Genomic DNA, 13,189 nt, shown 5'->3' with positions numbered 1-13,189 from the left:
GACAACTGGCTCTCTCTGACTCCTGCTAAGTGAGCAAAGAGGCACCTTTCACAGTGATGATTCTCTTATATTTAGCAGAAGGAGAGCAACTGGCCTCAGTGTTGCCTCAGGTGGCAAAGGTTCGTGGGGAACAGGAGGGTGGCAAAATGTCCTCCACCACCTCACCTGCTTCCCTCTACCACCCCCACCAAGCAAGCAGGCCTCCACTGAGGGGAGTCAGCAGTTGATTGCAGCTGGGGATGATGGGAGTTGTAGTCCCCATTTGGAGAGTTGGATTGCTTCAGATTGGCCACTCCCGGCATATGCTTTCATCATGCTCATAACATACACACTACACTTATTACTCCTGCCTCAGAAACTGGGTTTTCTTTCGTTTGATCTCATTCTCTGGGAGGAAGCCTGTTGGAGCGAGCACCCTGGCAGCGTGGGCTCTCAGCTGCAATGTCCCATAGTGACCCCTGGGGGTGGGGTCTTTTTAGCCTGGCCTTTGGTGATTACGGAAATGATCTTAAACTGGTTTTGATTTTGTGGATTATTGATTTTGTCTATCTGTGTTTATATTTGTTAAGAAGCTAGAGCCATCTGGGTGAGGCAGTATAAACATCTAATTAATTAATTAATTAAAGAAAAAGGCACTATAGGGCAGTCTAGACTGCATTGACAGGCATGGCCCTGAACACCAGGCGCTAAGGAACGCTAACGGGAAGGGGAGGTTGTTCTCTCTCTTCCTCGCTTGTGGGCTTCCCTTATAGAACTAGTTGGCCACTGCCTGGTGAAGCATCCTGCTAACCCTCGTCCTGCTCTAGAAGGGCTTTCCTTATGTTCTTAACCAAGGCAGAAAAGTAGGGACAGGATTGCAGTTACATGCGTTTGCGCTTTCCTATGAATAAAGGATTTTCTGATTTTAGCAGCAGTCTCGGTCAGGCGGACCAAGCTTCAAGGAAGCTAGTGTCTCTCCCTCACTTCATGAGATATTAAAATACACACAGACACACACTTGGATTCCTCCCTCCCTCCCCCTTCACCCATGCTTGCAGTGCAGCTGGCTGAAAAAGAAACTGCAGTGACAGGCATTTCCATTCTAAATGGAGATCAAGTGTTAATTGTTATTTGATGAGATTTAATTAATTCATTGGCATGGCCTCTGTGTGCCAGTTGTGCCTGAGGGCAAATGAATGAAAAGGGCCGGGAGATCATCTAATTGAATCATTCTGCACAGCATGGCAGACACCTTATCCTGGATGACACACAACGAAATGCAAAGCGAGAGGAGAGGTGAATCTCTACCAGGGAAGGCCAAACAGGCCCAACCGGAATCCTGAGCTAATTCTGGAGACACATCAGGAGACAAAAACAGGGTTCCCATCACTGGATGGGGGGTGGCGTCAGTTGCAGGGAAGATCCGGCTGGTGAAGGAAAATCATCCTCCCCCCAGCTCCACAATCACATTACCTTACGAAACACAAGTTCAGGGGCATGCATTGGCGGGCATAATGCATTTTGGCCTTGTTCTCTGAGTACAGGCCCACTGAAGCCCCGATTATTTTATCACAGCTGTGAAAAGATAGCACCCTGGGGAGAGAAGGCAGGATGAGCTCTCCCTTCCTCTCTGTACTGTACTTTCAGAAAGTGGTTCTGTAGAAATTGATACTTGAAGCACCAGATCACCCGAAAGGCCTGTGCAGACAGAAATCTGGGAGGGGAGAGCCAAGGGGACATTGGTAGGAGAAAGTGGAGCCCTCCCCTGAATGAATCAAGAAAAGCCAGACGGCCACCACAGGGGTCAGATTTTGGAGGCTATGAAAAGTAACTGGAGGGAAAGTAGATGGATCGGAGCCAGCCACCACCGGCAAATCCTCCCGCAAAAGAAGATAATCCTGTTCTGCAATACGTGGATTTGGGGGCGGTCCCAGACTCTGCTCTGGGTGCCAACAGTGAGAGAGGCTAGGATGCCATGCATGCAGACACGGCCTTCTCGGTCACGGCCCCCAGGCCTTGGAAGGCTCTTCCAACAGGCATCTGCTCCTGAAGCTCCCTCACGGTTTTTAGAAAGCAGGGAGCAGGCTTGTCCTCACCATTATTATTAGGATAGGTCAAGCATCATGCCCTTGTTCAGGAGCGATGGGAGCTTCCGCTTTCGGATTGTGTGTGTGGAAAACAAGTTAGGAGCTAGCGAGCTTGCTTGCTCGTGTGCCAAGCCCCCACTGGGTAGGACAGTTTTTCCTCCTACCGCATTCCGAAGATTTTCCGGGTGCACAAACTCACCTTGTAGATCTCCTGATTGGCCCAGTGCTTACACATCAGTGTCTGGACGTTCCCGCCCACCAAAAATGTGACACAGACCAAGAGAATCAGTAGCCAGGAAAAGAGGAAACTGAAGCCAACGCCACTGAAACAGAAAGAGAAAGACAACCACATCAGGGATGAAAGCCAGCCTCCAAACCTCCTCAGCCCCTGCCTGTGGAAACTAACAGACTAAGGAGGGCCTGTTTGAGCAGTCTGGCCTCTCTGCTTAGCCTCTAGAGAGGACAAACTACTCGCTTGCTTGCCCCAAGAGGTCACCACCATGCAGGCTTGAGGAACTCACTGGAATACGCTCCTGCCCGGTGAGAACGGAACAGCACCGAATCTGGGCTAAGGAACACAGAGAGAACACTTCTGCGGAGGAGAGGGATGGGGCCAGAGCTCAGTGGGAAAACATCTGCTTTGCATGCAGACAGTCCCAGGCTCAATCCCTGGCAGCATCTCCAAGTGGGGCAGAGAGAGAGAGAGATTTCTGCCTGCAAACTCTCCTGGGAGGAGAGCTGGTGTTATGGTAGCAAGCAGGCCTTTGCTAAGCAGGGTCTGCCTTGATTTGCATTTGAATGGGAGACCACATGTATGAGTTGGAGATTCCCCTTAGGGGATGGGGCCGCTCTGAGAAGAGCACCTGCATGCATGCATGCAGAAGGTCTCAGATTCCTCCCTGGCAGCATCTCCAAGATAGGGCTGAGAGAAACTCCTGCCTGCAACCTTGGAGGAGCTGCTACCAGTCTATGTAGACAATACTGAACTAGATGGACCAAGGGTCTGACTCGGCCTATGGCAGCTTCCACTTTGTAACAGGCGGGCAAGAACTGCAGGCTTTCCCCGCTGTAGATCTAGCAGTGCACCACTGAGTGACCCAAACCTACAGAATTAAGAAGAACCCTGCTGGATCAGGCCAGGGACCCATCTAGTCCAATATCTTGTTCCCCACAGTGGCCCACCAGATGCCTTGGGAAGCCACACAACTAGGAGATGGAGAGATGCCCTCTCTCCTCCTGTTGCTCCCCTGAAACTGGCATTTGCAGGCATCCTGCCTCCGAGCCTGGAAGTAGGCTATAGTTATCAGGATGGGTAGCCACAGACAGACTTGTCCTCCATGAATTTATCTGAGACCCGCTTAAAGCCACCCACATGGCTTGTACTGCAGAGTTCTCTTTACGGGTTTTATTTGCTAGTGCCCTGAGCACTGGAAAGGTGGCCAGTGATATGGTATGAACCATAACCCATATCACCTCAAAATGCAAAGCTTTTCGAACTAGACGCAGCATGCATCACATTGCATGGCTCGGCATTTCTGCCTTTTCAAAACGTAAACCCATGTGAGCAGCAAGGGGGCTTGATCCAGACAGGGCTGCAGGGGGAGGGACTTAAACCCTCCCCTCTGCTGCAGTTCCGATCCAGATGGGGCTCTGCGACCCCAGCGGCTTCCTAGACTCAGAAGGGACGAGCCGGTCTTACGTCAAGAGCAACTTGGCTCCAGCTTCTCCTCTGCTCTCGTAATCACTTGGATCCTCCCGCACGACCAGCCCGTAAGTGCCGAAGAAAAGGCCCAGGATGTTGCAGGAAACAATCAGCAGGACGACGGTACACGTGACAACACCTGCAATCCACCTAGGAAAGGTGCAGAAGGGGTGGGGGTGGGGGGGAGACACCAGCCAGGCTTAGAGTCGCTAGAGAGACAAGCCAGGTATAGACAAGGCTGAGCTAGAGGGACCAAGGGTCTGTCTATCAGGCAGCTTCTTAATGGGAAGGACTGTAGCCAGGGGCGTGAATACAATAGGGCAAGGGGAGACAGTTGTCCGGGGGCCCCACTGCCTTGGGGGGGGCCCAGAGGCAAGTCACATGACTGACTCCCCCAGCCACGCACCCACCCAGGCTTCCTTCACTTGTATTCATCCTCTGAAATTGATGTGAGCGTTAAGACCTGGAGCTACCAGAACCGCATGTCTTTCTCTAGGACCATTAAATGACTTGCATCGTGCACAATTTACAAAACCTTTCTAAAAATAATTTTGGATGATATTCTATTGCAGCACATAGGAGGTGGATAGATGGATGGATGGATGCATGGATGGATAGATAGATAGATAGAAATTTTACTGTGGTTTTTGTTACCACTATTCAGCCTCATTTAAGATTTCTTTACTTCAAGAGCTAAGCTTCGGGGCGGGGGGGGCATTTTAAAATCTTGTCTCTGGGCCCCCTCCAACTTTGCTACGCCCCTGGCTGTAGGGTAGAGCCCCTGCTTGGCTTGCGGAAGGCCCCAGGCTCCATCCCGGTCAGCATCTCCAGGTAGGGCTGGGAAAGGGCCCTCCCTGAAAACCTTGGGGAGCTGCTGCCAGTCAGTGTAGACAAGACTCAGCAGGCTGGACCAAGGGCCCGACTCAGCGGAAGGCAGCTTCCCATCTTCCTGTGATCCTAGGTGACCCTGGGTCAGTCACCCGCACTCACAGGGTTGTTTCAAGGATCAAGGGGGTGTTGCTGCTGCTGCTGCTGCCCTGGGCTACCCGCAGGAAGGACAGGATAAAAGTGGAATAATAAATAATAATAGCAACGTTCAAAGGACAACAGACACTCCCTTTTACCTGTATTTCTCATAATGTTTGGCCGCTTTGAAATAAGGGCGGCTGCTGTTCTCTGCTCTCGCCAGAGCGTCGTTCATGGGACGGGTGTGATCCAAGATGGGGAAACTATCTGCAATGGACTGCACCCTCTCCGTGGCCTTCTCGATTTCCTCCTTTAAGTCTGAAAGGCAAATGCGGGACTGAAGTGGGGAAGCAGGGGCTGCACTGTTGCCTAGCAGAGCTGAGGGGTTCACACATGCCATGAATCACGCAGTGGCTGCCGTTTCCCTTCACATATTCCCGGGCTGGGCACTGACATTAGGAACCGGTTCGGGAGCCAAGCCCTGCCTGCGAGCATCTCCACCGTAGGCAAGAACTGGGCCTGCTGCTCATGCGCGACCCCAGAAGGGGCTAACTCACCTTGAATGACCTCAGCCATCTTCACCACGGCTAGCTCTGGGATAGAGTTGAAACTGCTGTTGGCCTAGAAGGACAGAAATCAAGGTTTACGTCCCCAAACTGGGTCCAAGGTGTGAATGTTGCTAAGGAGGAAGCAGACGCCATCCCTCCTCTCCCACCAAGAGTCCTTTAATTACTAACTTGGTGAATCATTTCTGAGAAGTTGGCCTTTGGGAGCCCATGCAAGGTCTTCAGAACCCTTTCCACTGAAGGCACCTGCGGAGAGAAATAATCAGCATGCAGATCTGAAGACTCCAAAACACATTTGTGTGCACTTCAATTAACAGAGGCAAGGGATTAATCCTGGGGTTCTCAAATTTGGACCCCCAGGATGGCGGCGAACAGCATCACTCCCAACCACAATGGCCTTCAGCCTTTTCCCATACCAGGGGGGGAGGCCAGAACTTCCTAAGCAGTCACCATCACCTTGGTAAAAGAAGATATTTGGGATTGATTCTGTTGAAGCATGCAAGCTTTCAAGTCACACAGAACATGTCACCCAATCTGACAAGGAGTTCTGCATTTCCTCACACTGCATACTCCTATATCAGCCGAAGTGAAATTATTATGCCTCCTTCGCATTCCTCATCAGAAATATACCGAACAGCAGTGGGAAGGCTTTTGGAGGAGGCTTTGGGGTGGAGCCCTTCCCCTTCTCTCCCCTCCGGAGCAGCCTGCTTCTTGGTGAACGTACCTTCCGGAAGTCAGCACCCAACTCCAAGTTCCGAGCTCTGCTCAAGGCGCTAACACAGTAGGTGCATTGTGGATCCTCCAGGAGGGAAATGATGCTTTGTTTCCGGTCTTTCAGGGTTGATTCCAGCTCACTCTGGTACCGGGTCAGTGTGTGGACAGTCTTATTGACAGTCTGTAAATGATGCTGTGAGTTCTGTAGGTCTTAAAGGGAAAGACCACACTGGTTTCAGTATTCTGCTTTAAAGTCATCCCATGCTGGCAAATGCAGCCTCAGCTACTCCTTAGAGTGTGACTGAATTCTTTAAGACCATGATTTTCAGACATAATTACTGTGTGACAATCAGGGAACTAGCCAGTAGCCCCTGACACACCTACCCACAGGCTAGACATCTTTCCCAAAGCAACAGATATGAATGATGGCGTATACAATGACATGTGTGGGGTTTAAAACTGGCCTTGGGCATGTCTGTAAAGAGAGGAGGCCCAGGCCAGAAGTATGACTGCTGCCGCATTGGAAGAGGGAGCACACACACACTGCATAAATCAAGCATGAGCCGCAGTTCTCACTCGATAAACTGACCATGCAGAAGAAGCTGCATGTGGTTGTAGGAATCTGGAAGAAGCCATGAAAAATGCAAGAGCAGCAGCAGACAAGCTTCCCCCATACCTTGCACTCTGTCCTTCATGGCGCCCATGGCAGAATATACGGTCTCCTTGAGCAGGAAATGGATGGTGCTGCCGATGCTCCAGCTGACATCTGCAAAGCACAAAGCCACCAGCGGTTAGGCTCTCCCAGGGGGTCTCGATCCCACTCTCTCGTTACAACGGTAAAGAAATTCCATGTGGCCAACAAAGCCATTCAGTCAGTTGTTGTTATTTACATTTTATATCCCACTCTTCCTCCAAGGAGCCCAGAGCGGTGTACTACATACTTGAGTTCCTCTTTCACAACAACCCTGTGAAGTAGGTTGGGCTGAGAGAGAAGTGACTGGCCCAGAGTCACCCAGCAAGTCTCATGGCTGAATGGGGATCTGAACTCGGGTCTCCCCGGTCCTAGTCCAGCACTCTAGCCACTGCACGATTGTTCAGAGTGAAGGACAAGCATCCTACCCAGCTGGGGGAGTTGGGCACACTTTCGGACCTGTGCTTACAAAAACCGAGGTAGGAGGAGGGGGAAATGAGCACTGGGGAGGAGGGTGCTCTCTTGCACAGTCTGCATCCCCAGCATTTTAATGAACTTGGAGGAAACGCCGCCCTGCCCTGCTCCCGGCCCCAGCTGACCACTCCCCCCTCCTCTAACCTCAGCTCTTGCTAACACACCATGACTGACAATCGGGAACATACCCCTCCCGAAGCTGGGCACGAGACTTGTCCTGCCTCCTTAACAACCATGTGGACTGCTCATCTGTGGCCAAACTGGGTGCTTTCCAGACTAGCTGCTCAACAGCAGCAAAATGCCTCCGTTCAGGCAAGTCGCATTCAAAACATAAATGGCAGTGGGGGGGCAGTCTCGCGGAAACTAACAACCCGAAAAAACAGCAACTTTCTTACACCGGCTATACGGCGTCCTAGCTCTATATTGCTGCGATTAAATTAAATCCGAAACAAGGCATTAGAAATGCGAACGGCACCCTGCTGTCCGTGTAGGGACTGGGGTGTCACGATGCAGGAAGTGTGGAAGCACTCTTCCAAGATACAACGTGACCCCGTTGCAGGGTCTAATCTGGAAAGCGCCCTGCGCAGACACGGAAGGCACTTCCAGGTGGGAAGTTTAGTCTAGGAGTGACTCGCTTTGCTCTGACCTTGTCACCCGTCTACTGTCACCCTGCACTTAAACGGTCACATTGATTAATGGAGTGTTCCTGTCTTTTTTTGAAAACAGCAGTACAGCTGCACAATGACGACACACATGGACAGTTTTTAGCACTTTTGTCCCGTCTCTGTATGTAGACAATAGTTTTTTTGGAGCGTGCCAGAAATGCTAGCACACTGGTGTGGAAGTCATGATGCAATTCCTCTTAGCAGCAACAGGGGGCTCTACCAGGCGCACATCTGAATGTGCCCTTTCCTTCTAAGATCTGCAGGTCCACAACTGGGCGTGGAGGAGGAGGGGGAAGCATATCTTAGGGCAGGAGTTCTCAACCTTGGATCCCCAAGTGTTGTTGGGGAAGATGGGAGTTTTAGTCCAACAACACCTGGCCACTGCAGCTGGGGATGATGGGAGTTGTAACCCAACAACACCTGTCCATTGTGGCTGGGGATGATGGGAGTTGTAGTCCAACACCACCTGGGAACCCAAGTTTGGGAACCAAAGTTTGGGAACCCCAGCCCTAGGAGGCTGGATTTGGCCCAAGAGTTGAAGGTGCTGTGCCCTAATCCTGGAGAATTTAGGCTGGTTTAAGGACTGGCACAGATTACAAAAAACAACATTGATGGAATGGGAAGAGGAGGAGTTGGGAATCAGGTCTGTGGAGACATCTGTCTCAGCAAGCAGCAGCAAGCAGCCCTACCCAAGGAATTCAGAGTCATTCCACATACCATACAGGGGGAAACCCAGGCTTGCTACTCCGCACATGCTCCAGTGGAACTGCAGCCCATCTTTGCTCCCTGACAAGTGTGGCTGTATATGTGTGTTTGCAAACGCATTACAGTTCTAGCTGTGCAGTGCACTTGGAATACCTAGGCTGTGCTAGCTTGGCTGTACCTAGCTGTGCACTCCAAATACCCGGCTGTGGATTGGGTGGGACAAATGTCCTACCCAGTTTTGGGTCCTGTGAGAGAGAAAAGCTAGGTTGGAGGTGGGGCGCATGGCCGCCTGCTCAGCAACCTCCAGCTGGGCGGGATGAGCGCGCCCTGCCCAGATTCCATCGCCAGGTTCTATATGAGGTAGGAGGGGAAGAACGTACCACCAGCGACAGCTGAGTACAGATCAAGATCATTTATGCTCCCCGCCTCTCGTACACTAGCTCACGACTGAAAACCAGGAGCAGGCGCCACTCCCAAACCTGGACAGGATGCTTGTTGAGCCTAATGTGTGAAATGGCCCCAAGACAAAAGGAAGACACCCAGCCGGGAGGGCAACTCACTGTGCAGGTCACTGAGAATGTGTTTCTTGGGGACTGAAAACTCCTCCACAGTCAGCTGAACTCCCTACAAAGCAAAAAGAAGGAGAGTCACTTGGGAAGATCCACAACTTGGCATCTTGTAGGAAAGGTTTGCATCAGCCATCAGATCTCGTCGTCTTCCCTTAGAGTCCTAGGACTCAGAGACATCCAAGGAAACGGATAGGCACTAGGTTAAGGACAGATGAAAGTATGTCCTTCATCACAAAAGTCGTGGTTAATTATCCAATTTGCTCCCAGAAGAGATGGTGACGAGTGACGGCCACTGCTGGAGGCCCAAACTTCACATGGTGTTCATAACGTCACTTGGAGCGTACCAGGGCTATTTTATTTTGAAAGCACCATGAGCATGGGCCCCCGATCTGGAAGGGAACCACTGTGGGAGGCAGGGGGCTGTAACACTTTGTGCCTGGTGTGGTCCTGATCCCACCCGGGCTTCTCCCCTGAATGCTCTTTTTCAAGGAATGCTTGCAACGACGTTAATGTCATGCATAGTTTCGCCTTCCGGTGGTTTTAAAGGGGGATTATACAAATTAATGGAGGAGGCGATTAGAAGTTGTAATGACCAAATGGAGCCTCCAGTTTCGGAGGCAGAAAAGGCTGCAGGTTTGAGGCAGGCTGATGCTCTGCAACTGAGTTACAGCCCCGTCCTCTCGCTTGGACCAGGAGGAGCCTCACGGACTGAGGTTAGGACCAAGACGAGTAAGCTACCCAGCCCTGGGTGTGCCCAGGTCCAGGAGCCCAGCTCTGGCACAGAAAGAACAGAGGCAGCATCACGCCCTTGAACTGGGAACACAGGAGCATCGGAAGCTGCCTTCTAGTGAGTCAGACTATTGCTCCACCTGGCTCAGCATTGCCTCTCCTGGCTGGCGCTGACTCTCCAAGGTATCAGGCAAGAATCTTCCCCAGCCCTTCCTGGAGTTGCTGCCCTGCTGCCACTAAGCTACAGCCCATTCCTCTGCTCAGCAGAAGGGCTCTGTGTCCTTTAGACACAGTTTGCCAGTTGGTGGTGCTCCATTCTCACCTGGCAGGAGGGAACTCCAGCATGTTCCCCAAGCCTACCTGAGCCCCATCCCCAAGTCAGCCAGGTTCTTCTTGAATCAGGGCTCCTCCAGCCCTAGTTGAACACACCAACCATCCACCATGCCACACTGGTTCTAAGTTTACCCTTTTAAGAACAAGTTTTTCTTGCAAGCAGGACAAGCTAATCTGTGCCCTGTGCACGGAAATCACATTGTGCAAGGGCAGCTCCCTGCAGGTGGGAGGGAGAGAGGAGGAGGCGGAGTCCAGGAGGAGGAGAATCCCACACACAGAACAGCACCTGCCTGCAGGACGGGCCGTATCCTCCCCACAGCCTCTGAAAACAGAATCTCTCTCTCTCTCTTGTTTTTTATGAAAGGAATGAATAAAGAAGGAAGAACATGTGAAAGAAATGTTATTGTTTAAGCTGCCAGGCTGCACCAAACAAAATTCAAGATGCAAAAAGAGTATAAATTAAACCACTAAAGCCACAATTATGTTCTTACATAACTACTTTAAGCCGTGAAGGGGGAAAAAATCACATTAAAGTATCTCCCAGATTGCACACAATGTTTTTTCCCGCTTTGCCTTTTCACAACATGTGCATGACATTCAGCTACAGAAGCCACAAATGCCGCCAGCAGAGTAACAAAAACTCTGTCCCATCTGGCAAGCCAAAAATGGGCTGCGACATCCGTCATTGCCAAGTCGAACATTCTCCCTGCATCCCTGCTGCATCTCTTGATAGACTTGTTCGGCCAGGTTCTGGCATCCCCGAGCATTTCTGGATGCTTCCTGTGACTAAAATAACCTCTCTGCCTCTCCAGACAGCACCGCTCTCCAGCTGGGAAATGGCGGCATGGGACAAAGCAGGCGAAGAGGCAATGACCCCCCGCGGCCGGGGGGGGGGGGCCTGCCACTTGCCGTGCCACCCAAAGCCATCGCCTTGCCTCGCCTCATGGGCACGCCACCCCTGCTGGACACCTTGCCTTTCCCTGTAGGCACTTCTGTTCAGCTATTCGAGTGGCCTTTCGGCTGCAGAGAAGTCACGGATGCAGTACATGGCATGATGCGCTTCTCCAACGGGAAATCCTGGCTGCCCCGGAAATGGTTTGGAAATGTACTTACAGCTCTCTTCTCGACTCAGCCGCTCGCCCAGAGAAGCACAGGAAGAAACAACGTTTGTTCGTTTTGCATAGACGTTAATGCATGAGATGGATGGACATTTACATTTGCCAACTGACTCACAGAGGTAGAGCAGAACATGTTTCAGAAAGGCACAACAAACACAAGGCAAAAAATTCAGGCCGGCAGTTCTGAGAAAGGATCCGGAATGTTTCAACTACCGAACAAAATTATAACCACAGGACTCCTTGAGGGAACCAAAAGCTTAAAGGTCAAACCTGAATACCAAATAAACACCGATGAGAATGCAAGACAGGAAGCCTTGAACGTGGCTTAACCTATACCATATACAGATAGGAAATAAACAATTCAATGTGGGTTTAAAAAAAAACACAAAAAACCCTCTTGCCACAGCCCCATTACAATCAGGCCCCCACTCAGCTGCTATTAAGGTTCCTTAATATTAATAATATTAATTGCTATTGACTGTATTATGTTTTAAAGTGAGAACTCCTGAATGTGGACCTGGAAGCCTTTCCTCCAATTCCTGATGGGTGCAGGAGTCTTCATGATTACTCAGTGGTGAGAACACACAACACACTCTGCACTTGCTCAGGAGCCCTTTCATCCATTCTCCCTTGATCTCTTTCAGGGTATGCTCGAGCACTGGCAAAGATGAGGCGGAGCACTGAGAAAATAAACTCCAGTCACTGCTGGGCTCAGTGTTAGCAGACGTGTTTTCAGAAGGGTCGGGATCTTTGGGGGAGATGCATGGAGATCTTGGACTGATTTGTTGATACAGGTAGCTTGCTCATTTAGATTGCTGGTTTATATTATGAATTTGAGCCTATCGGTATGGATTTTGTGTGAATGTTCTTAGACATTGGTGTGCTTTGATTACTTTTTAATATTCAAAATAACATTATGTGAAGTTTAAGAAGGGAATATGCCTGCATAATGTGGAATTGAAAGCAAACAGAAGCAGCCTGTACTCTTTCAGCAAACCTTAGAACAAAGATGTTGGAGGCAGGACAAGGAAGGAGCAAACAGAGGTAGAATTACCGAGGGTAAAATAAGCAACTACAGGCAGCCTTTTGTTTACATGGGCGAGCGAACGAGCGGGCGGGCGGGGGGGGGGCAGCATCCATAACAGCAGCCAAGTCATGTAGAGTCTGAGAAACCCTCGTATTCTTGGTCCCAGAAATCACAGAAGTGCAAAAAAAAAAAAAAAGCATAGTGAAGAATTCATCCAGAAAGCAACATCCACGGAGGAAAAGATATGCATGGGAAATTACAGAATTTGCAGCAATAAATTGTGGAGACAGGGAGATATATAAGTGGGTGATACATAAAGTTGTGCTGTCAAATCTGTGTCGACTCCTGGTGGCCACAGAGCCCTGTGGTTGTCTTTGGTAGGATACAGGAGGGGTTGACCATTGCCTCCTCCTGCGCAGTAGGAGATGATGCCTTTCAGCATCTTCCTAGATTGCTGCTGCCTGATATAGGTGTTTCCCATAGTCTGGGAAACATACCAGCGGAGATTCAGACCAGCAACCTCTTGCTCCCTAGACAAGTTACTTCCCTACGGCACCATTAGGTGGCCTGCAACATGCATAGGCCTGGCTGATGTCAGCACAGCAGGGGAAAGCCACAGAATTTCAGTTAGATGTAACTGGCCAGTTGGTTTCAAGGGACTTCATCATGACGACGACTAAGGAGACCACCCCCACACGTCATCCGAGCTGTGTGGCAGCAGCTTTTTAATGAGCGGCTTCTGCACATCTGGGATACGGTTCAAATGACCCAAGGACATGGGAAGCTGTAGTGGGGTGTTGATTCCATGAGACAGACCCAGGCAGTCAGCTGCTGCCCACATGGCTGTGTGAATGGAAGAGCAAA

At 50.6% G+C, this 13,189-nt stretch overlaps 1 protein-coding gene across 7 annotated transcripts in view; it reads right to left on the bottom strand.

The window, feature by feature from the left end:
* Positions 1-13,189, bottom strand: part of PROM2 (prominin 2) — a 62,858-nt gene that overhangs the window by 20,764 nt on the left and 28,905 nt on the right. For all 7 annotated transcript variants that reach the window (XM_053269711.1, XM_053269712.1, XM_053269713.1 and 4 more), the window contains 8 exons: positions 9,110-9,173; positions 6,691-6,780; positions 6,025-6,224; positions 5,472-5,546; positions 5,292-5,355; positions 4,893-5,052; positions 3,766-3,918; positions 2,266-2,389 (listed from right to left, as the gene is read on the bottom strand). In XM_053269711.1, the coding sequence (XP_053125686.1) occupies positions 2,266-2,389; positions 3,766-3,918; positions 4,893-5,052; positions 5,292-5,355; positions 5,472-5,546; positions 6,025-6,224; positions 6,691-6,780; positions 9,110-9,173 (930 nt within the window). The remainder of the gene's footprint in view (positions 1-2,265; positions 2,390-3,765; positions 3,919-4,892; positions 5,053-5,291; positions 5,356-5,471; positions 5,547-6,024; positions 6,225-6,690; positions 6,781-9,109; positions 9,174-13,189) is intronic.

This window comes from Hemicordylus capensis, chromosome 8, assembly GCF_027244095.1.
Source record: "Hemicordylus capensis ecotype Gifberg chromosome 8, rHemCap1.1.pri, whole genome shotgun sequence".
NCBI classification, from domain to species: domain Eukaryota; kingdom Metazoa; phylum Chordata; class Lepidosauria; order Squamata; family Cordylidae; genus Hemicordylus; species Hemicordylus capensis.
This window is presented reverse-complemented; position numbering and strand designations above follow the sequence as displayed.